We start from the raw sequence: 23,217 nt of genomic DNA, 5'->3' as shown, positions 1-23,217 counted from the left end.
AAGCCCCAGGAACCCTGGTCTCTCTGGTTCTGCCAGTGTCCCTGCACCTTCCCTTCCAATGCATCTCCTCCTGTTCAGCCTCCCCGTCCTCCTTCATACCATCCTTGCTCTGCCCTGACTTGCCCCTTTGGCTCCGGCTGTTCTGGTTTCATCTCCCTTGGGCCTGCCCCTAACACTCCCTGTATGGGGGTGATATCACCTGATCCGCTCGCCCTCGGGGGCTCTGGAGCCACGATCCAGAGGGTCCACTTTTGGGTCTTCCACTAAAGAACCCTAACAGATGCTAGTCTAGGGAGAGACAGGTCGGGAGACCACACTGAACGATAATAGTGTGGTGGGAACAAGTACACTAGAGAGAAAAGAGAGTGGTGACCCGTGAGGTCCCTTCCAACTCTAAGGATATGTTTCCACGGGCCGGATTATATCATGATTTGCTGCGGAATGAAAGCTGCGTACAGCCACAGCGTTTATTCCGCAGCGTCCAGATTTTAAAGCATAGTGGAGGGGATTTTATGAAATCCCATTGTTACGTGTTATGGAACCACCCAGCACCCAGAATATGTTGTGCAGTTATATGTATGTATAATAGGTTCCATGGGAGATGCATGTCCCTAATGCATCAGCCCACAGGCTGCGCCCTGGGCAGAGGGGACACGATATTCCCCTTTTGTCCGCCCCCTCCCCCCCTTTGTAATTCCCACAGTAAATATCGCCAGGCTCCGGCCACCTGCAGCTATTGTAATGTATGTCTGGCCTGCCGCTTTTCTATTGGTCTGCCCTCTGTATCTGTGTGATATATTCTGTGTCCTGTGAGTAAAGTGTTGTCAGACTGGAAATACGTGGAGAAGCAGTGATCTTTTATATGCGCCCATGTAACCGAGGAATTCCATGCAGCGTCCTTCATTCAGACTCCAGCCAAAGCAGAGTGGACCTCCGGAAACACGGGGTGGTACTGAAAGAGGTATCCGAGATTGGAAGACCCCGTTATACTGGTAGCAGCCAGCGGGATATGATACCCCTTCTACAGGAGGAAAGGAATGAATGGAAAACAACTACCAGAAGTTTAAGTGGACTACATTAAAAGATCTGGTGGAAGCCCGAGGGTTGATCGCCAGCAACAAAACAAAAGCGGATTTGATAGCAGCCATCATGGAACACGATAGTGCCGTGCCCCCCAATGTGAACGTGGAGGAGACTGAATTCCAGAGGGAGGTAAAGAACAGACTGGCGTTCTATGGCCCAAACCCTGCAGTAGAGATCATACGAGAGGTGATGGCTGATGTGCGTACTGATCTAAAGGAAAAGATGGCCGAGCGGACCAGGATAGAACTAGCCAACATGGAGATGGCAGAGTGGACCAAAGTGGAGCTGGCCAAGATGGAGATGGCAGAGCGGAGAGAGGAGAGTCAGCTAGCAGGGGGAGCTCTGGCCTTCGACCAGGTACCTTCAACAGTAAGCCACAAAAAGATCCAGTATAATACCTTCCGACAGTTGGGGGAGGCAGAGGAAGACATTGAAGGCTTTCTGCAGGACTTTGAGCGGCAGTGTGCCCTTCATCAATTAAAGCCGGAGGAACGGGTTCAGATTCTGGCCAGCAAGCTGACAGGCCGGGCAGCGGACGCCTATCGCACAGTACCTGATGAGGACTGTATGGACTATGAGCGGATCAAAGAAGTGATCTTGGCCCGGTATGCGCTGACACCAGAGGCATACCGCCAAAAGTTCTGCGTACTTATAAAAAGCGTAACCGATACCCACGCTGAATGGGCCTGTAAATTACGGCGGTCACTGCTACAGTGGGTACAAAGAAGCCAAGCAACCACTAAGGGGGATGTCCTCCAGCTCTTCTTGTTAGAATGATTCTTTAATGGACTAACCCCCGAGACACAGGAATGGCTTCGGGACAGGCGGCCAACGACTCTGGAGGAAGCTGCTCGTCTGGCCGATGAACATCATGATGCCAGGAGGCCTCAGTTGTCCGGATCAAAGATGGTTACTAGGGGCCCGCCCATGGACCTGGAGGGCCCCGAACTACCGAAGATTGTAGGGGGACCAGCTACAAACCCGGCCTACCACAGTCTCCCTGGGGCGCGATGCCACACCTGCCGTCAGCTGGGCCACCTGCAAAGACGATGTCCCAACCGGACTCAGCATACCCAGTGGCCAAAGGCGGGAACAGCTACCTCCAGCCGGGCTGCTGTACACTGCTACCAAGGCGAAGCTGACCCGGCACTGGGGGCTACGACTAACCAAGGGGTGGAACAGATGGAGGAAGTGCTGCATGAAGTAGACCCCGTGCAGGCAGCCCGGGCAGATAATCGACAACAGCATCGACAGGTCGTGTGGGTTAATGGGAAACATATGCAGGGACTAAGAGATTCTGGGGCAACTTTGACCCTTGTGAAGCCTCATCTCGTCCGGGACCAAGAGAAGACGGACCGGACAGTGGCAGTCCGTGTAGCAGGGGGAGCTATACATCGACTGCCCACTGCTAGGATTCACCTGAACTGGGGAGTCGGGGATGGCCTTGTTGAGGTCGGCTTGATGGAGGATTTGCCTGCAGACGTCTTGCTGGGAAATGACTTGGGGCCCATGTTGTCTGCATTCTCGGTTGCCCCTCTGGCTGAGACATATCCTGTGACCACCCAGAGACAAGCTCGAGCTGCGAAGGCGGAATCACACTCAGAGGAGGCCCAGGTAAGACATTCCAGCCCTACCTGTATTCCCATAGCCAGACACATTTCTTGGGCCACCCCAGATGAATTTAAGAGGGAGTTACTTGAGGATCCTTCATTGGAGGGATATTGTGGGAAGGCACAGGAGGGGAGAGGGGTACTGGAAGGGGAACAGTTTGTATGGAAGCAGGGACTCCTCTACCGGATCACAGAGCAGCACCACACAGGGACGAGCTCCAATATGAAATGACAGCTGGTAGTTCCCAAGAAGTATAGGCAGGAGTTACTGCGAATCTCTCATGATATACCCTTGGCCGGGCACTTCGGCGTCAGTCACACCAGGCATCATCTGACACAAAACTTCTTTTGGCCGGAGGTAACCTATGATGTTTGTCAGTACTGCCAGACCTGTGACATTTGCCAGCGCATTGGCAAGAGGGGGGGGATCGATGCAAGGCCAAGTTACGCCCCCTCCCCATTGTGGAGGAACCATTTAGCCGAGTAGCGTTCGATCTGATAGGGCCGTTAGCCAAACCCAGTCCGTCAGGGAAAAGGTATATATTGACAGTGGTAGATTATGCCACACGGTATCCAGAGGCGGTTGCATTACCTAACATACTGGCAGAGACGGTGGCGGCCGCCCTGCTCCAGGTTTTCTCACGGGTTGGATTTCCCCGGGAGATTATCTCGGACCAGGGTACCCAGTTTACAGCAGAGGTGACCAACCAACTGTGGAAGCTGTGCGGCGTAAAGTCCATTAGAAGCGCCCCGTACCACCTGCAAACCAATAGGTTGTGTGAACGCTTTAACGGGACATTAAAACATCTCATTGGGACTTTTACCAGGACCTACAGGGACTGGGAGAAATTCTTGCCACACCTCCTGTTTGCCTATCGGGAGGTGCCCCAAGAATCCACGGGGTTCTCCCCGTTCGAGCTGGTATACGGGAGACGGGTAAGGGGACCCCTAGACTTAGTGCTAGAACACTGGGAAGGGGAGGGCCTCATAGAAGGGGTACATATTGTACCCTATGCGCTGGAATTCCGGGACCACCTACAGGAGCTGACCCAGGCTGTACGTGAGAATATGCAGGTGACCCAGCGGCACCAGCGCGTATGGTACGATTGGAGGGCCAGAGAGCGCACCTTGGAAATAGGACAGAAGGTCCTGGTGTTAGAGCCCACTAAGCAGAACAAGTTCCAAGCTGCATGGCAGGGGCTCTACCAGGTAGTGGGGAAAATAGCCGACACAACCTATAATGTCGACGATTGTGACGACCCCAGCCCTACCGGGAGCGCCCTGAAGAGGTAGTGGCCATCTGTGCACCTGAAGCAGAGGATTTAGCCGGACTTCCCTTGCCGGATGTCTTCGGGGAAAGGACTCAGTCTAAAACATGGGACCAGGTACACTTGGGTGAAGACCTAGGTCCCCCGGGAGAGACAGCAGGCGGAGGAGTTGTTGAGGCAGCGGCAGAGGATGTTTTCGGGGAGACCAGGGTACACTCGCATGGCACAACACAAGGTTGAGACCCAGGCTCAGACCCCCCTGTGACACAACCCCTTCCGCGTCCCTGAGTCTGTACGAGAGGGGATGCGACAAGAGATACAAGAGATGTTGCGTTTAGGGGTCACTGAAGAGTCAGATAGTCCCTGGGCATCCCCCGTAGTGTTAGTGCCCAAGAAGGATGGGACTACACGGTTTTGTGTAGACTATCGTAAGCTCAATGAGAAAACAGTGACGGATGCATATCCCATGCCGCGTGTGGATGAGTTGTTAGACCGGCTGGCGGGGGCAAAGTATTTGACCACCATCATTCTATGCAAAGGCTACTGGCAGATTCACATTAGTCCTGACGCTATTCCCAAGTCGGCATTTGTCACCCCGTTCGGCATATTCCAGTTTCGAGTTGTGCCATTCAGGATGAAGAATGCTCCGGCGACCTTCCAAAGGCTGGCTGACCGGCTTCTGGATGGTCTCCAGGACTATGCTTGTGCCTACCTGGACGACATCGCCATCTACAGTGCGACATGGGAAGAGCATCTAAATCACCTACAGACAGTATTGGACAGGATCCACCAGGCCGGAATCACCCTGAACCCAAACAAGTGTCACGTGGGCAAAGCAGAGGTTCAGTGTTTAGGGCATTGAGTGGGAAACAGCGACCAAAACCAGCCAAGATTGAGGCCATAGCCGAATGGCCCACCCCACACACTAAAACCCAGGTCATGGCGTTTCTAGGGACAGCGGGGTATTACAGGAAATTCGTTCCCAATTACAGCAGCGTAGCCAAGCCCCTCACTGATCTGACCCGTAAGAACCAACCCCGCCAGGTAACCTGGACCCCGAAGTGTGAGGAAGCCTGCCGCCAACTAAAGGATGCCCTCACCAATACCCCTGTATTGGCCGCACCCGATCCAACTACACGTTTCCTTGTTCACACAGACGCGTCTATGTTTGGATTGGGGGCAGTGCTGAGCCAAGTCGGGCCGGACGGCCAAGAACACCCGGTAGCTTACCTGAGTCGGAAACTACTGCCCCGTGAAGTAAGCTATGCAGCCATCGAGAAGGAGTGCCTGGCGGTAGTATGGGCACTCACAAAGTTGCAACCATATTTGTATGGATGACAGTTTTCCCTCCTAACGGACCATAATCCCCTAGTCTGGCTTAATCGAGTCTCCGGAGACAACGCCAGATTGCTGCGGTGGAGTTTAGCCCTACAACCTCTGGACTTCACCATCCACCACAGACCCGGCAAGCAAAATGGTAACGCCGATGGACTAAGTCGACAAACGGAACTTGTACCAACCCCATAAACTTCAGTGTCATCCCCAAACCGATCCGTTAAGGATCAGACTGTGTATGCCGATCGCGTCGCTGAAAAGGGGAGCCGTGTTATGTGTTACGGAACCACTTAGCACCCAGAATATGTTGTGCAGTTATATGTATGTATAATAGGTTCCATGGGAGATGCATGTCCCTAATGCATCAGCCCACAGGCTGCGCCCCTGGGCAGAGGGGACACGATATTCCCCTTTTGTCCGCCCCCTCTCCCCCCTTTGTAATTCCCACAGTAAAGATCGGCAGGCTCCGGCCACCTGTGGCTATTGTAATGTATGTCTGGCCTGCCGCTTTTCTATTGGTCTGCCCTCTGTATCTGTGTGATATATTCTGTGTCCTGTGAGTAAACTGTTGTCAGACTGGAAATACGTGGAGAAGCAGTGATCTTTTATATGCTCCCATGTAACCAAGGAATTCCAGCCAGCATCCTTCATTCAGACTCCAGCCAAAGCAGAGTGGACCTCCGGAAACACGGGGTGGTACTGAAAGAGGTATCCGAGATTGGAAGACCCCGTTACACCCATCTCCACTATGCGTAGTAAAACGCGGGTGACATACCCACGAAACCGGACATGCAGCACGTCTTTAGACTGCAGCATGTCTATTTATCTTGCGGAGACGCTCAGTCTCCACAAGATAAATAGCCCAGTCTATGGATACGATGCGGTGATTCCACATGTGTTCAATCAACACTTGCGGAATCACCGCGCATAGAACGGGGTAGCGCTTTGGGCTTTCCGCTCCGTCCAAAGCGCAGGGTTTCCGGACCGTGGAAACATACCCTAACGTTGTATAATTCTATGAGGTGTGTGTACTGTGAGCGGTGTGTGTGGTATGTGTCTACTGTGAGCGGTGTGTGTGGTATGTGTCTACTGTGTGCGGTATGTGTCTACTGTGAGCGGCGTGTGCGGTATGTGTCTACTGTGAGCGGCATGTGCGGTATGTGTCTACTGTGAGCGGCGTGTGCGGTATGTATCTACTGTGAGCGGCGTGTGCGGTATGTGTCTACTGTGAGCGGCGTGTGCGGTATGTGTCTACTGTGAGCGGCGTGTGCGGTATGTGTCTACTGTGAGCGGCGTGTGCGGTATGTGTCTACTGTGAGCGGCGTGTGCGGTATGTGTCTACTGTGAGCGGTGTGTGCGGTATGTGTCTACTGTGAGCGGTGTGTGCGGTATGTGTCTACTGTGAGCGGTGTGTGCGGTATGTGTCTACTGTGAGCGGTGTGTGCGGTATGTGTCTACTGTGAACGGTGTGTGCGGTAAGTGTCTACTGTGAGCGGTGTGTGCGGTATGTGTCTACTGTGAGCGGTGTGTGCGGTATGTGTCTACTGTGAGCGGTGTGTGCGGTATGTGTCTACTGTGAGCGGTGTGTGCGGTAAGTGTCTACTGTGAGCGGTGTGTGCGGTAAGTGTCTACTGTGAGCGGTGTGTGCGGTATGTGTCTACTGTGAGCGGTGTGTGCGGTATGTGTCTACTGTGAGCGGTGTGTGCGGTATGTATCTACTGTGAGCGGTGTGTGCGGTATGTATCTACTGTGAGTGGTGTGTGCGGTATGTGTCTACTGTGAGTGGTGTGTGCGGTATGTGTCTACTGTGAGCGGTGTGTGTGGTATGTGTCTACTGTGAGTGGTGTGTGCGGTATGTATCTACTGTGAGCGGTGTGTGCGGTATGTATCTACTGTGAGCGGTGTGTTCGGTATGTATCTACTATGAGCGCTGTGTGCGGTATGTGTCTACTGTGAGCGGTGTGTGCGGTATGTGTCTACTGTGAGCGGTGTGTGTGGTATGTGTCTACTGTGAGCGGTGTGTGCGGTATGTGTCTACTGTGAGCGGTGTGTGCGGTATGTGTCTACTGTGTGTGGTATGTGTCTACTGTGAGCAGTGTGTGCGGTATGTGTCTACTGTGAGCGGTGTGTGTGGTATGTGTCTACTGTGAGCAGTGTGTGCGGTATGTGTCTACTGTGAGCGGTGTGTGTGGTATGTGTCTACTGTGAGTGGTGTGTGCGGTATGTGTCTACTGTGAGCAGTGTGTGCGGTATGTGTCTACTGTGAGCGGTGTGTGTGGTATGTGTCTACTGTGAGCGGTGTGTGCGGTATGTGTCTACTGTGAGCGGTGTGTGCGGTATGTGTCTACTGTGTGTGGTATGTGTCTACTGTGAGCAGTGTGTGCGGTATGTGTCTACTGTGAGCGGTGTGTGTGGTATGTGTCTACTGTGAGTGGTGTGTGCGGTATGTGTCTACTGTGAGCGGTGTGTGCGGTATGTGTCTACTGTGTGTGGTATGTGTCTACTGTGAGCAGTGTGTGCGGTATGTGTCTACTGTGAGCGGTGTGTGTGGTATGTGTCTACTGTGAGCGGTGTGTGCGTTATGTGTCTACTGTGAGCGGTGTGTCCGGTATGTGTCTACTGTGAGCGGTGTGTGCGGTATGTGTCTACTGTGAGCGGTGTGTGCGGTATGTGTCTACTGTGAGCGGTGTGTGGTATGTGTCTACTGTGAGCGGTGTGTGCGGTATGTGTCTACTGTGAGCGGTGTGTGGTATGTATCTACTGTGAGCGGTGTGTGTGGTATGTGTCTACTGTGAGCGGTGTGTGGTATGTATCTACTGTGAGCGGTGTGTGGTATGTATCTACTGTGAGCGGTGTGTGTGGTATGTATCTACTGTGAGCGGTGTGTGCGGTATGTGTCTACTGTGAGCGGTGTGTGCGGTATGTGTCTACTGTGAGCGGTGTATGCGGTATGTGTCTACTGTGAGCGGTGTGTGCGGTATGTGTCTACTGTGAGCGGTGTGTGCGGTATGTGTCTACTGTGAGCGGTGTGTGCGGTATGTGTCTACTGTGTGCGATGTGCGGTATGTGTCTACTGTGAGCGGTGTGTGGTATGTGTCTACTGTGAGCGGTGTGTGCGGTATGTGTCTACTGTGAGTGATGTGTGGTATGTATCTACTGTGAGCGGTGTATGCGGTATGTGTCTACTGTGAGCGGTGTGTGCGGTATGTGTCTACTGTGAGCGGTGTGTGCGGTATGTGTCTACTGTGAGTGATGTGTGGTATGTGTCTACTGTGAGTGGTGTGTGCACCGAACAGCTGATTTTCGGGAGCGCTCCAGGTATCCGGGTTCCCGCTGCATCTTCTTCAGTAAGCGCTATAGATTGCTGAATAAGGAGGGAGCCAAGGATGTTCGCTCATCTCTAGTAACAACCTGCAGAGATAGAGACAACCTGAAGAGAGAGACAGTCTGCAGAAGACTTGGTACCAGACTGAAGTTGAGCTACAAAAAGTAGAGACGTTTCTAGCCAGGTGTGTAGAATGGAGGACAACAAGGAAGCCGTACTGTGGTGTCCAGCAGGTGGTAGAGAGAGGTTCTCCATATGGTACCACAGAGGTGGTCAGCTGAGAGGCGTCTCCCACAGCTGGGTGAAGGGAGCGCATGCTGCATCCTACACCTTTCACTGAATTACAAGCTACACGAAGGCCGTAGTTTAACTCAGGAGGTTGCAGGTGGAGACAGGACAGAGATGATAGGTGCTGTGGTCACACTACGACCTGCAATAACTCAGAACATCTGCGAGACGTAAGGAGATGATTCGTCGTGAAGGGCAGAGGGCATGGACAGATGGCATGGATGGAGGTCATGGACAGAGGGCGTAGATGGATGGCTTGGACGGAGGACATGGACAGAGAGCATGGTTGTTACTGTTCCTATTGATGATGCGCCTAGAAGAGCAGGAGACGACCCTCTGAAGCCACTGATCAGAGCACAGATCCGCTGACTTCTGCTGCACATGGATCCGCTAACTTCTGCTGCACATGGATCCGCTAACTTCTGCTGCACATGGATCCGCTAACTTCTGCTGCGCACGGATCCGCTGACTTCTGCTGCGCACGGATCCGCTGACCTCTGCTGCGCACGGATCCGCTGACTTCTGCTGCGCACGGATCCGCTGACTTCTGCTGCACACGGATCCGCTGACTTCTGCTGCACATGGATAAGCTAACATCTGCTCCACATGGATCCGCCGCTGACTTCTGCTGCACATGGATCCGCCGCTGACTTCTGCTGCACATGGATACGCTGACTTCTGCTGAACATGGATCAGTTGACTTCTGCTGTGCACGGATCCGCTGACTTCTGCTGCACATGGATAAGCTGACTTCTGCTGTGCACGGATCCGCTGACTTCTGCTGCACATGGATCCGCTGACTTCTGCTGCACGTGGATCAGCTGACTTCTGCTGTGCACGGATCCGCTGACTTCTGCTGCGCACGGATCCGCTAACTTCTGCTGCACATGGATCCGCTAACATCTGCTCCACATGGATCTGCCGCTGACTTCTGCTGCACATGGATCCGCTGACTTCTGCTGAACATGGATCATGTCAGAGACACCGCACCACACTTGCTCATAGAGCCAGTGCACGTGTCCTGAGTACAGAAGCAGTGCTAAACGAGGTACAGGAGGGATAAACAGACGGGAGGTCAGACAAAGCCAAAGGTCATACACAAGATATCAGTACAGCACCAGGGAGGAGACAGAGCGGATAATCAGGGCCAAGCAGAGATCAAAACCATACAGACATAGGAGGTACCAGGCAGAATCCAAAGCGATATCCAGGGAACAGACCGAGTCATACACAGAGAATCAAGCAACCAGAACACAGCACTAACACACTCAGGGGTCACCACACAATGCCAAGGGCAAGAGTATAACTGACAGGGATGGGAACGTCCTGAGGCTATAAGAAGCCTCCCCCAGAACCAGGGAGAGGCCACAATCATAGCCCCAGGTGTGCAGGTAAGCCTGCATCGGGATCACAACCTTTAACCCCGGAAATGCCAGTCATCAGTACTGGTTCCATACATTAACCCCACGTGTGCGAGTCAAACCCACACTGAGATCATGACAGTACCCCCCTCTCAACGGGGGGCCTCTGGACCCCCAGGCTTGCCCGGGTACTTAGCATGGAAAGCCCACACCAGGCGATCAGCATGCATCAACCGGGCCGGTACCCAGGACCTGTCCTCCGGTCCATACCCCTACCAATGAACCAGGTACTGTACCGACCGCCGTACCAACCTGGAATCTACGATATGACCAACCTCGTACTCCACCTGCCCCTCGACCAAAACAGGAGGAGCAGCAGGCTCGGAGTCTCGCCGGACTGCTTCAAAAGGTTTCAGTAGAGATTTGTGGAAGATGTTAGGGATCTTGAAAGAGGGTGGAAGGCACAGCCTATACGCCACTGGATTGATTTTTTCCACAATCTTGTACGGGCCAATGAATTTGGGTCCTAACTTGGCTGACGGAATCTTTAACTTAATGTTTCGCGTGGAGAGCCAAACTTTCTCTCCCACCCGAAACATTGGACCAGGTGTTCGTTTCCTGTCCGCAAAAAACTTATACCTGCCTTGAGACCTAGATATACGCCGCTGGACTTCTGCCCATGTATCTTTTAACCGCTGAACAGAGTCCTCAGCCCCGGGACACCCCGAATCCAGACGAGAAAACTCACCGAAATGAGGACTGAACCCATAATTGATCAAAAAAGGAGTCATACCCGTGGAATGACTCACCCGACTATTGAAGGCAAATTCAGCCAACGGCAGTGCATCGCACCAGTCATTCTGTCTAGCAGAGGTTAGACACCTGAGGATCTGTTCCAGGGACTGGTTAGTGCGCTCCGTCTGCCCATTGCTCTCAGGATGGTATGCAGACGAAAAGGACAGAGACATACCTAATTTTTTGCAGAAAGCACGCCAAAACTTAGCCACAAACTGCACACCACGATCAGACACCACATTCAGGGGTACCCCATGCAACCGGATCACATGCTGCACAAACAACCTGGACAACGTCTCAGCTGACGGTAGTGCGGACAGGGGTACGAAATGAGCCTGCTTAGAAAACCTGTCCACCACTACCCATACCACTGTATTACCCTTAGATGGAGGGAGATTGGTAATAAAATCCATGGATAAGTGAGTCCATGGCCTTTCGGGCACTGCCAAGGGTATCAGCTCCCCTGCCGGCCAGCTATGAGAGCTTTTAGAATGAGCGCAGACCACACAACCAGCAATTAATTTTTTTATGTCCGAACCAAGGGTAGGCCACCAAAAGATCCTAGCCACCGCCAGACGTGTGGCCGAAATACCAGGGTGAGCACTCAGCTTGGATTCATGGAACTCCTGCAAGAGTTTCAGGCGAAGTTGCTCTGGGACAAACAACTTCCCCTCCGGCTTGGCCGCCGGGGCCAGCGACTGGGCTCCCTGAATCTCCCGTTCCAATTCAGATGAGACCTCTGCTATCACAACCCCAGGGTGAAGAATGGAGGACGGTGGCTCAGGGGGCGACACCGGCTGAAAACTGCGTGATAAGGCGTCAGCCTTGACAGTCTTAGACCCTGGACGAAATGTAATCGTAAACTGAAAACGGGAAAAAAATTGACCAACGGGCCTGTCTGGGCGTTAGTCTTTTAGCAGACTCAATGTACGACAAATTTTTGTGATCCGTGATCACCGTAACCGGGTGACTGGCCCCCTCCAAAAAGTGCCTCCATTCTTCAAACGCCAATTTGACCGCAAGAAGCTCTCTATTGCCTACGTCGTAATTTCTTTCCGCAGCAGAGAACTTCTTGGAAAAGAAAGCGCATGGCCTGAGGTTGGTTAGAGTGGCAGGCCCTTGGGACAACACCACCCCCACCCCCACCTCAGAGGCGTCCACTTCCACGACGAATGGTTTGGACGGATCTGGCTGCACAACAGGAGCAGACATAAAACATTTTTTCAGCGTTGCAAAGGCCTCTTTTGCGAGCGAGGACCAATTTCTCACATCCGCACCTTTTCATGTTAGATCCGTGAGAGGTTTGACTACTTGCGAAAACCCCCGGATAAATTTGCGGTAATAATTGGCAAACCCCAAGAAGCGCTGAAGACCCTTAAGATATCGGGATTGCACCCAATCCGCAATGGCCTGCACCTTCTTGGGGTCCATGCGAAAACCCTCACCGGATACAATTAACCCCAAAAAGGACAACTCTTGTACACAGAATACACATATCTCCAATTTAGCATACAAATGATTTTCTCTAAGCCTTTGGAGCACAGTTCGTACATGTTCCAAATGAGAATACTTGTCGGGGGAATATGTCAAAAGATCATCTAAGTAGATAACGAGAAAACGACCAATGAGATCCGAGAATACCACGTTGATGAAATTCTGAAATATGGCAGGGGCGTTGGTAAGACCAAACGGCATGACTACATTTTCAAATAGTCCCTCGGTCGTGAGGAAGGTGGTTTTCCATTCATCCCCCTCCCGGACCCTTATTAAATTATATGCCCCCCGAAGGTCCAGTTTAGAAAACCACTTTGCCCCTGATAGTTGGTTACATAAATCGGGAATCAACGGAAGGGGGTACGTATTCCGTACAGTAATTTGATTAAGCTCCCGGAAGTCGAGACAGGGACGTAACCCGCCATCTTTTTTCTTTACAAAAAAGAAACCTGCCGCCACAGGTGAGACTGAAGGACGTATGTGTCCTTTGCGCAGACTTTCAGTAATGTACTCCTTCATAGCCAAGCGCTCAGGACCGGACAAATTAAACAGACGGGCTTTGGGTAATTTAGCCCCCGGGACCAGCTCAATAGCGCAGTCAAAGGGTCTATGTGGCGGTAACGTCTCGGCCTCGCTTTCGGAGAATACATATTCGAAGTCCTTCAGGCATTCCGGAATACCTTCCAGCTCGACAGATGATACAGACACAGATTTAACAGGTTCAACCAGCAGTGCGGATTTATCACATAACACAAAATCATTAAACCCCCATTGAACAATCTCCCCCGTTTTCCAGTTAATAACTGGGTTATGGCGTTGTAACCAGGGCATGCCCAACACCAACTCTGCAGGTAGATTGTCCAGAACAAAACAACTTATGTTTTCCACATGAGTAGCGCCCACTCTGAGCGAAAACACATCAGACATAAAGCGAATTCCCTCCTTAGTGAGGGAAGATGAGTCAATGGCCATCACCTTGATCGGAACCTTGAGCCGAACTGTCCCTATCTTGCAGTGTGTGACCAATTGGGAGTCAATAAGATTAATAGATGATCCGCAGTCCACGAAGGCTGTAGAGGAAAAAGAACTACCATCCACAAACAGTTCCACAGGCAGTACTACTTTAGAAAACGAGGAAAATGGTACCTGAGGGTCTGAGCAGCCTCCCCTTTGACTACCCAGACCTAGTTGTTTCCCGCCGACCGGGTTTGAAGACGGGCAATTCGGGCACTCCCTTTTCCAATGTCCCGTTTTACCGCAGTAAAAGCATAACTGCTTGTCCTTCCGGCGTTTCCTCTCCGTATCCTTCAGGGAAGGGGCGCCTACATCCATGGGCTCAGGGGCAGTCTCTTTTCCACTGGGGAATAATGGAGTATCCACCTGCATCACCCCTCTGGCCCGCAGCCTGCGGTCCATCCGGATGGCCTGGGTCATGGCGTGCTCGAGAGTTAGGTGGGGGATGTAACGCCAAGGCATCCTGCAGCCGGTCGGACAAGCCTCTGCGAAAGAGTCCTCGGAGTGCGGCATCGCTCCAGGAGACCTCTGCCGCCCAGCGGTGGAACTCAGAACAAAACCACTCAGCTGAGTGTTTCCCCTGACAGACACTCATCACCATGTCCTCTGCCAATCGCACTCGGTCAGGTTCATCATAAATGTGCCCGAGGGCCTCAAAGAATGCGTTCACTGACATACATTCAGGAGCAGAGGAAGACAGAGAGAAAGCCCATGCTTGCGGAGCCCCCCGAAGTAGGGAAATAATGACCCCAACCCTCTGGAACTCATCCCCGGAGGAGCGGGGCCTTAGAGAAAAAAAAGCTTGCATCCTTCTCTGAAAGACCTGAACTCCTTTTTATCCCCTGAGAAAAGGTCTGGCAATTTGACCGGAGATTCGGGGGACGCTAATGACACATCCCTACCCCCAGAACCAGAAGCCCCTACATCGACAGCCCCCTGCACAGTAACCACCAACTGTTGCTGGGTCTGGGCCATCGTGCGTTGTTCCACATTGAGCTTATTGAACATTTGGGTCAGGTGCTTGACCTGATCAGCCAAGGCTTGTATGGGATCCATGAGGATAACACACACTTTTTTTTTTTTTCCTTCAGAGGAAAAAAAAAAACTGAAATGGTCAGTTATAATGTCAGAGACACCGCACTACACCTGCTCATAGAGCCAGTGCATGTGTCCTGAGTACAGAAGCAGTGCTAAGAGTTACCTGGGGAGCAGGGCAGCAGAGGTGACAAAGCGTGCTTCAACTAATAGTGTCAGAGAAGCCAGAGAACTCAGATTATGGCAAAGCAGAGGTTATGCACGGTACAGACCAGCGAGGTACAGGAGGGATAAACAGACGGGAGGTCAGACAAAGCCAAAGGTCATACACAGGATCACAGTACAGTACCAGGGAGGAGACAGAGCGGATAATCAGGGCCAAGCAGAGATCAAAACCAAACAGACATATAAGGTACCAGGCAGAATCCAAAGCGATATCCAGGGAACAGACCGAGTCATACACAGAGAATCAAGCAACCAGAACACAGCACTAACACACTCAGGGGTCACCACACAATGCCAAGGGCAAGAGTATAACTTGCAGGGATGGGAGCGTCCTGAGGCTATAAGAAGCCTCCCCCAGAACCAGGGAGAGGCCACAATCATAGCCCCAGGTGTGCAGGTAAGCCTGCACCGGGATCACAAACCCCAGAAATGCCAGTCATCAGCACAGGTTCCAGACATTAACCCCACGTGTGCGAGTCAAACCCGCACTGAGATCATGACAGATCAGTTGACTTCTGCTGCACATGGATCCGCTGACATCTGCTGTGCACGGATCCGCTGACTTCTGCTGCACATGGATCCGCTGACTTCTGCTGCACATGGATCCGCTGACTTCTGCTGCACACGGATCCGCCTCTGACTTCTGCTGCACATGGATCCGCTGACTTCTGCTGCACACAGATCCGCTGACTTCTGCTGCACACGGATCCGCTGACTTCTGCTGCACACGGATCCGCTGACTTCTGCTGCATGTGGATCCGCTTACTTCTGCTGCGCACAGATCCGCTGACTTCTGCTGCGCACAGATCCGCTGACTTGTGCTGCGCTCGGATCCGCTGACTTCTGTCGCACACGGATCTGCTGACATCTGCTGCACATGGATCTGCTGACTTCTGCTGTGCCCGGATCTGCTGACTTCTGCTGTGCCCGGATCTGCTGACTTCTGCTGTGCCCGGATCTGCTGATTTCTGCTGTGCACAGATTCGCTGACTTCTGCTGCGCACGGATCTGCTGATTTCTGCTGTGCACGGATCCGCTGACTTCTGCTGTGCACGGATCCGCTGACTTCTGCTGTGCACGGATCCGTTGATTTCTGCTGTGCACGGATCCGCTGATTTCTGCTGTGCACGGATCCGCTGATTTCTGCTGTGCACGGATCCGCTGACTTCTGCTGTGCACGGATCCGTTGATTTCTGCTGTGCACGGATCCGCTGATTTCTGCTGTGCACAGATTCGCTGACTTCTGCTGGACACGGATCCGCTGATTTCTGCTGTGCATGGATCCACTGACTTCTGCTGCACATGGATCCGCTGATTTCTGCTGTGCACGGATCCACTGATTTCTGCTGCACACGGATCCGCTGACTTCTGCTGCGCACGGATCCACTGATTTCTGCTGTGCACGGATCCGCTGACTTCTGCTGTGCACGGATCCGCTGACTCACAAACTCTGCACGTTGTTAAACATTGTTATTTTTTCACAATTCTTGCAGTATTAATTCAATATTAGATCTATTTAGGTCTGGGATCTGCCTGGTATTATGGGAATCTGCCTGGTATTACTGGGATGTTATTACTGGGATCTGCCTGGTATTACTGGGATCTGTTTGGTATTAATGGAATTTGCCTGGTATTAGTGGAATCTGCTTGGTTTTACTGGGATCTGCCTGGTATGGCTGGGATCTGCCTGATGTTACTGGGATGTTATTACTGGGATCTGCCTGGTATTACTGGGATCTGCCTGGTATTACTGGGCTGTTTTTACTGGGATCTGCCTGGTATTACTGGGATCTGCCTGGTATTACTGGGATCTGCCTGGTATTACTGGGCTGTTATTACTGGGATCTGCCTGGTATTACTGGGATGTTATTACTGGGATCTGCCTGGTATTACTGGGATGTGCCTGGTGTTACTGGGATGTTATTACTGGGATCTGCCTGGTATTACTGGGATCTGCCTGGTATTACTGGGATCTGCCTGGTATTACTGGGATCTGCCTGGTATTACTGGGATCTGTCTGGTATTACTGGGATGCTATTACTGGAATCTGCCTGGTATTACTGGGATATTATTACTGGGATCTGCCTGGTATTACTGGGATCTGCCTGGTATTACTGGGATCTACCTAGTATTACTGGAATCTGTCTGGTATTACTGGGATCTACCTAATATTACTGGGATCTACCTGGTATTACTGGGATATTATTACTGGGATCTGCCTGGTAGTACTGGGATCTGTCTGGTATTACTGGGATATTATTACTGGGATCTGCCTGGTATTACTGGGATCTGTCTGGTATTACTGGGATATTATTACTGGGTTCTGCCTGGTATTACTGGGATCTGCCTGGTATTACTGGGATCTGTCTGGTATTACTGGGATGCTATTACTGGAATCTGCCTGGTATTACTGGGATATTATTACTGGGATCTGCCTGGTATTACTGGGATCTGCCTGGTATTACTGGGATCTGCCTGGTAATACTGGGATGGTATTACTGGGATCTGCCTGGTATTACTGGGATCTGCCTGGTATTACTGGGATGTTATTACTGGAATCTGTCTGGTATTACTGTGATCTGCCCGGTATTACTGGGATGTTATTACTGGAATCTGTCTGGTATTACTGGGATCTACCTGGTATTACTGGGATCTGTCTGGTATTACTGGGATATTATTACTGGGATCTGCCTGGTAGTACTGGGATCTGTCTGGTATTACTGGGATCTGTCTGGTATTACTGGGATATTATTACTGGGTTCTGCCTGGTATTACTGGGATCTGCCTGGTATTACTGGAATCTGCCTGGTATTACTGGGATCTACCTAGTATTACTGGAATCTGTCTGGTATTACTGGGATCTACCTAGTATTACTTGGATCTGTCTGGTATTACTGGGATATTATTACTGGGTTCTGCCTGGTATTACTGGGATCTGGTATTACTGGAATCTGCATAGTATTACTGGAATCTGTCTGGTATTACTGGGATCTACCTGGTATTACTGGGATCTGTCTGGTATTACTGGTATATTATTACTGGGATCTGTCTGGTATTACTGGGATATTATTACTGGGATCTGCCTGGTATTACTGGAATCTGTCTGGTATTACTGGGATGGTATTACTGGGATCTGTCTGGTATTACTGGGATATTATTACTGGGATCTGCCTGGTATTACTGGGATCTGCCTGGTAATACTGGGATGGTATTACTGGAATCTGTCTGGTATTACTGGGATCTGCCTGGTATTACTGGAATCTGTCTGGTATTACTGGGATGTTATTACTGGGTTCTGCCTGGTATTACTGGGATATTATTACTGGGATCTACCTGGTATTACTGGGATCTGTCTGGTATTACTGGTGTATTATTACTGGGATCTGCCTGGTGTAAATGGGAGGTTATTAATAGGATGATGTTCTTGAGATCTGCCCTGTGTTACTGGGATGTTATACTGGGATCTGCCTGGAATAACTAATTTAATTTCTAGGAAAAAATGTGATAAAGCCGGCAAATTAGAATGTCAAACGTTGTGATCATCTGTAGTGAGGTGGGATTAGGAGAGTCGGGTGTAGATTATTGATCTGTATTGGTGGAGGAGCAGATTACGTGGACACATCTTTCTAGTTATATAGAAGGGTGTTGGGGATCGTGGGATAAAGTGATCAATGTTGGTATCGATCCCTTTCTTGAAGCAAGTGGTGAAGTCCTCAGCTAAGACGATCAAATGTGTGAATAATGGGGTGAGGGCTTCACTAGAATCCACCGTTCTTACAGAACCTCGATGTAAGCTTCGTAATGTGTATTGGACGCAGTGATTCCTCATGGTTCAATGAACACATGCGGAATCATCTGTGTTCAAAAGTCGGCAGCGGACATGTGCCGTGTCCAAAGCAGTACCGATTACTGACCACGGGAACATACCCTAATTCTGACTTTCTGATGTTCCTCCAGCAGGGAAGCCTGGACATTGCCCAATTCCAACAGCATGGTGCTTAATATTATCCCCAGGAGAGTGTGAGACAGACAAAGACTGCGGTGGAAATAAGAAGTGTTGCACCGTGGGGTGCGCACCAGAATGCACAGAGCCTGGTAAGAGAATTATCACAGGTAACTGTGCCCACAGTGACATATGGAGATAACTTTTTTCAGAACTGCGGTTCATCGAGAAGAGACCTCTACCATCTAGTATTTGCCTGTGTCCTTCTTTCCATTGGCATTGTACGGGGGAATGCGGAGAGGAGCGTTGTGTAAAGCTTTGCATTTATTCCAGTGTTGATAAAGCTCAAATTCACCGTGGAACAAATGATTTGATCATCGTACATAATATAATATATAGGAATGTGTTTGGAAGTATTTATTGGATGTCAGATCTCAGGAGTAAAGGTCACCTTGTCTGGGCACTGAGACCCTTCATACCTCGAGCATCCATTAGTGAGACTCTTCTAGGATCCTGAGATTGATGCAGAGGATTGTAGACATGTCTCCAGATTTTCATACACAGCATAAATGTCTAGACGTCTACAGCAATGTCTGTCCTCTGTGTTGGCATATGCAACAGAAAAATGGACTTATTGTTTTATGTAAAGGAGGACTTTACACTAGCCTGACAGCAGATGGCGATAGTGTGAAGTTATATGTTTGTTGTATTGTGGGGAGGGAAGTTCTCTGTTGTTGTTACCTTTTACGTTTGCTTTTGACTGTATTATGCCAGCAGCACGGGCTGTGTGCTTCTGAATTCTTATCTCATGTTTGCCGATAAGAAGTAAATGCTGTTTACTCAAGATAACTTCCTCAGTGAAGTACTCCTGTGTACCAGTGGATTCTCAAAAGATACACTCTGCTACAGGTTATGTCCCCAGACACCCAGCCCAGGAGATAGTCATAGAACAGAGACACCCAGACACCCAGGACAGAGACACCCAGAAGATAACTCCAAACAATAAATCCAGAGAAGCAGATAATCTCTGTTAACACAAGGAGATAAAACCCAGTGAACGGAGGCTGAAAAGAAAAAATCCAGATACAGAGGGACAAAGGAATTTATGACCCAGGAACTGGAGGGTCGCACATTGGAGATAATTACAGAGAATCACCACACACAGGATATACAGGAACTATCAAAAAGGAAGAAGAATATCTTCTTAAAACAAGTAAGATTATATAAAAATGATGTCCAGCACTGAGCTGAAACTCACAGTAGCTAAGCTGAACAGTGAAAATTATCAGTTATGAAAATTCAAAGTAGAGATGTTGTTATGTAAAGATGATTTATGGGAGGTAATCATTGCAGATAGACCTGATGAAGATAATCAAACATGGGATAGAAAGAATAGAGACGCTAGAGCCACCATTAGCTTATTAGTGGATGATGCTCAATTAATACACATAAGGAATGAGGATACAGCAAAAGGAATGTGGGAGACATTGAAAAAGCTACATGAACGACCCAGTTTAAATCACAAGTTATTTCTATTAAGAAAGCTTTACAGTATGAGATTGAGTGCAAACGACGATATGCAGAAGCACATATTCTCAATGATGGAAGTAATATGAGAGCTAAGGTCTATGGGTGAAGACATTAAAGAAAATCATGTAGCAGCAATATTATTGTGCAGTTTAGCAGATTCGAATTCTGCCATAATAAATGCCCTAGAGACAAGACCTGAAAAAGACATTGCATTAGATTTTGTGAAAACAAGACTAATAGATGAATATCAGAGAAGAAAAGAACAAACAAATGATTCTTCTACTGAAAAGGACAGTGGAAACGCTCTTAAAGCTACAGAATTTAAAAAACCCTATAATAAAGAGACAAAAGAATGTTTCAGATGTAAGAAGAAAGGTCATTTAAAGAGAGACTGTACCATATGGAAAGCAGAACAACAAAAATTACAACATAAAGAGCATACACAGAAAGTGAAAAACACAATTTCCGATTCATGTGAGAATAATTGGAATGGCATATTTAAAGTAACAGACAATAAATCATCACTTGGTTGGTTTATTGATTCAGGAGCAACGAGTCATATGACAAGTGACAAGAATTTCTTCACTGATCTTGATTTAGATAAGAAAGAAGCCATTTATCTTGCAGATGGAAGCAAAATAACCGCAGAAGGTATAGGCCAAGGTATGCTAAACTGTTCAAACAAGTTTGAACAAGAATCAAAGATACTTGTACAGGATGTGTTGTATATTCCAAAATTGGAAGGCGGATTGTTATTTGTGAAGCATTTAACAGGCAATAGACTCACTGTAAAATTCAAAGACAATGAGTGTGCAATTCTAGCAAGAAACAAGGTGATAACCAATGTCAAGGGAGATGAACAATTATATCATCTTGACACACCAAAGGAACAGATGAAGGTATGTACACATGATCACAAGAACTGTATTCACGTGTGGCATAGACGTCTAGGACACAGACACCCTGACAGTATAAGGGAACTACAAAGAAAAGAATTGACAAAAGATCTAAAGATATCAGATTGCTCAATTACCGTAAGATGTGAATGTTGTATAAAATCTAAAGCCTCAAGAATATCTATTCCAAAAGAAAGTGAGATGAAAAGCAAAAGACCACTTGATTTGGTGCATACTGATGTATGTGGACCCATGCAAGTGACTACATCAGGAGGAAATAGATACATGGTGACTTTCATAGATGACTACTCAAGATAAACAGTCACATACTTAATTAAGAACAAAAGTGAAGTTTTTGATAAACTTGTAGACTACGTAACAAGGTCGAGTAACAAATTTCAATGGATGCCAACTGTCATCAGAAGTGATAATGGAGGTGAATTTACAGGTCACAAAATAAAAAACTACTTGAGACAAAATGGTATAGAACATCAAAAGACTGTTCCATACACACCTGAACAAAATGGAGTAGCAGAAAGGAAAAACAGAACTCTGACAGAAATGAGGAGATGTATGCTGACAGATTCCAATCTACCAGAGAAATATTGGAGTGAGGCAGCAATGACAGCTACATATCTACAGAACAGACGTTTTTCCAGAAAACTAAAGAAAACTCCATATGAACTGGGGCAAGGTATGAAACCAAGTTTCAATCATTTAAAAGTTTTTGGATGTAAAGTTTTTATATTCATTCCAACAGAAAAATGTTCCAAACTTCAAAACAGATCCATGGAGGGAATATTTGTTGGATATAGTGAAAAATGCAAGGGATACAGAATCCTAGATCTCAAAACAGACAGAGTCACGGTGAGTAACAGTGTGACATTCATTGAGGAGCTAAATGAAGACACTATGACTTCAATTGACACAAAAAATGAGAAAAACAGCAGTACCATAACTGAAGAGGTATCTGATGAGAAAGTAGTTGAAATTGATGAAGAACAGAATACTGAAAATGAAGAAATACAACTACAAACAGACACAGAACCAAGACGTTCAATGAGAGAAAACAAAGGAAAACCACCAAAACGTCTCTTATACAAGACAAGCACAAGTAAAATTTATGAACCTACCTCTTGGGAAAACATATCTGAACTCCCTAAAGAAGAAGCTAATAAATAGATAAAAGCAACAGAAATAGAAATGAAATCCATGCATGACTCAAATACATGGACACTTACAGATTTACCAGAAGGAAGAAAAGCCATAGGATGTAAATGGATTTTTAAAGTAAAATACCAAACAGATGGCATGCCTGAAAGATACCGAGCAAGACTAGTAGCTAAAGGGTATTCTCAAAAATATGGAGAAGACTATGATGAGACATTTGCTTCAGTTGTCAAGCATACTACAATAAGAACTTTACTTGCAGTTGCAGCAATGAAACAGATGGAACTGATACATCTGGATGTAAAGACAGCATTTTTGGAGATTTAACAAAAGACATTTACATGGAACAACCTCCAGGATTCAAAGATGAAAACCCAAACAAAGATTGTAAATTACAGAAAAGCATATATGGTTTAAAGCAAGCAGCTAAAGCTGTTTACAAATGAAGTGCTTACAAATGAAAATTTTAAAAGAAGCAAAGCTGATCCATGCTTGTACACAAAAAGGCTGGTAAATAGATGGATTTATGTACTCATATATGTAGACGACATTTTGATTTGTTTTGAACAAGAAAGGGATAAAGAAAATATTCTAAAAACCCTGAAGCAACATTTCAAAATCAAAGACTTGGGAAATGTGAAATAGTACCTAGGAATACAGACAGAAAGAGAAGAAAACGGAAGTTTCCTACTGAATCAAAATCACATGATTCAAGACATAACAGAAAAATTTGGACTGAAGGATGCAAAAACAGTAAAGTCTCCAATGGAAACTAATTATCTTAAAGAGATGAATAGTGAGAAAAATGTGTTACCAAATAATGAAGAGTACAGAACAGCAATAGG

At 48.5% G+C, this 23,217-nt stretch overlaps 1 protein-coding gene across 3 annotated transcripts in view; it reads left to right on the top strand.

Moving 5' to 3' along the window:
• LOC141065368 (antileukoproteinase-like) overlaps positions 1-23,217 on the top strand; it is a 37,293-nt gene that overhangs the window by 1,747 nt on the left and 12,329 nt on the right. Inside the window, exon 2 of one of the 3 annotated variants that reach the window (XM_073557813.1) lies at positions 18,791-18,928. In XM_073557813.1, coding sequence (XP_073413914.1) covers positions 18,791-18,928 — 138 coding nt within the window. Of the gene's footprint in view, positions 1-18,790; positions 18,947-23,217 lie in introns of all 3 variants that reach the window. The other 2 variants (XM_073557811.1, XM_073557812.1) reach the window with 2 other exon arrangements.

This window comes from Dendrobates tinctorius, unplaced genomic scaffold, assembly GCF_039654945.1.
Source record: "Dendrobates tinctorius isolate UK_male_01 unplaced genomic scaffold, ASM3965494v1 ptg000251l, whole genome shotgun sequence".
NCBI classification, from domain to species: domain Eukaryota; kingdom Metazoa; phylum Chordata; class Amphibia; order Anura; family Dendrobatidae; genus Dendrobates; species Dendrobates tinctorius.
Note: the sequence above shows the minus strand (reverse complement) of the source record. Positions and strands in the feature narration are given on the sequence as shown.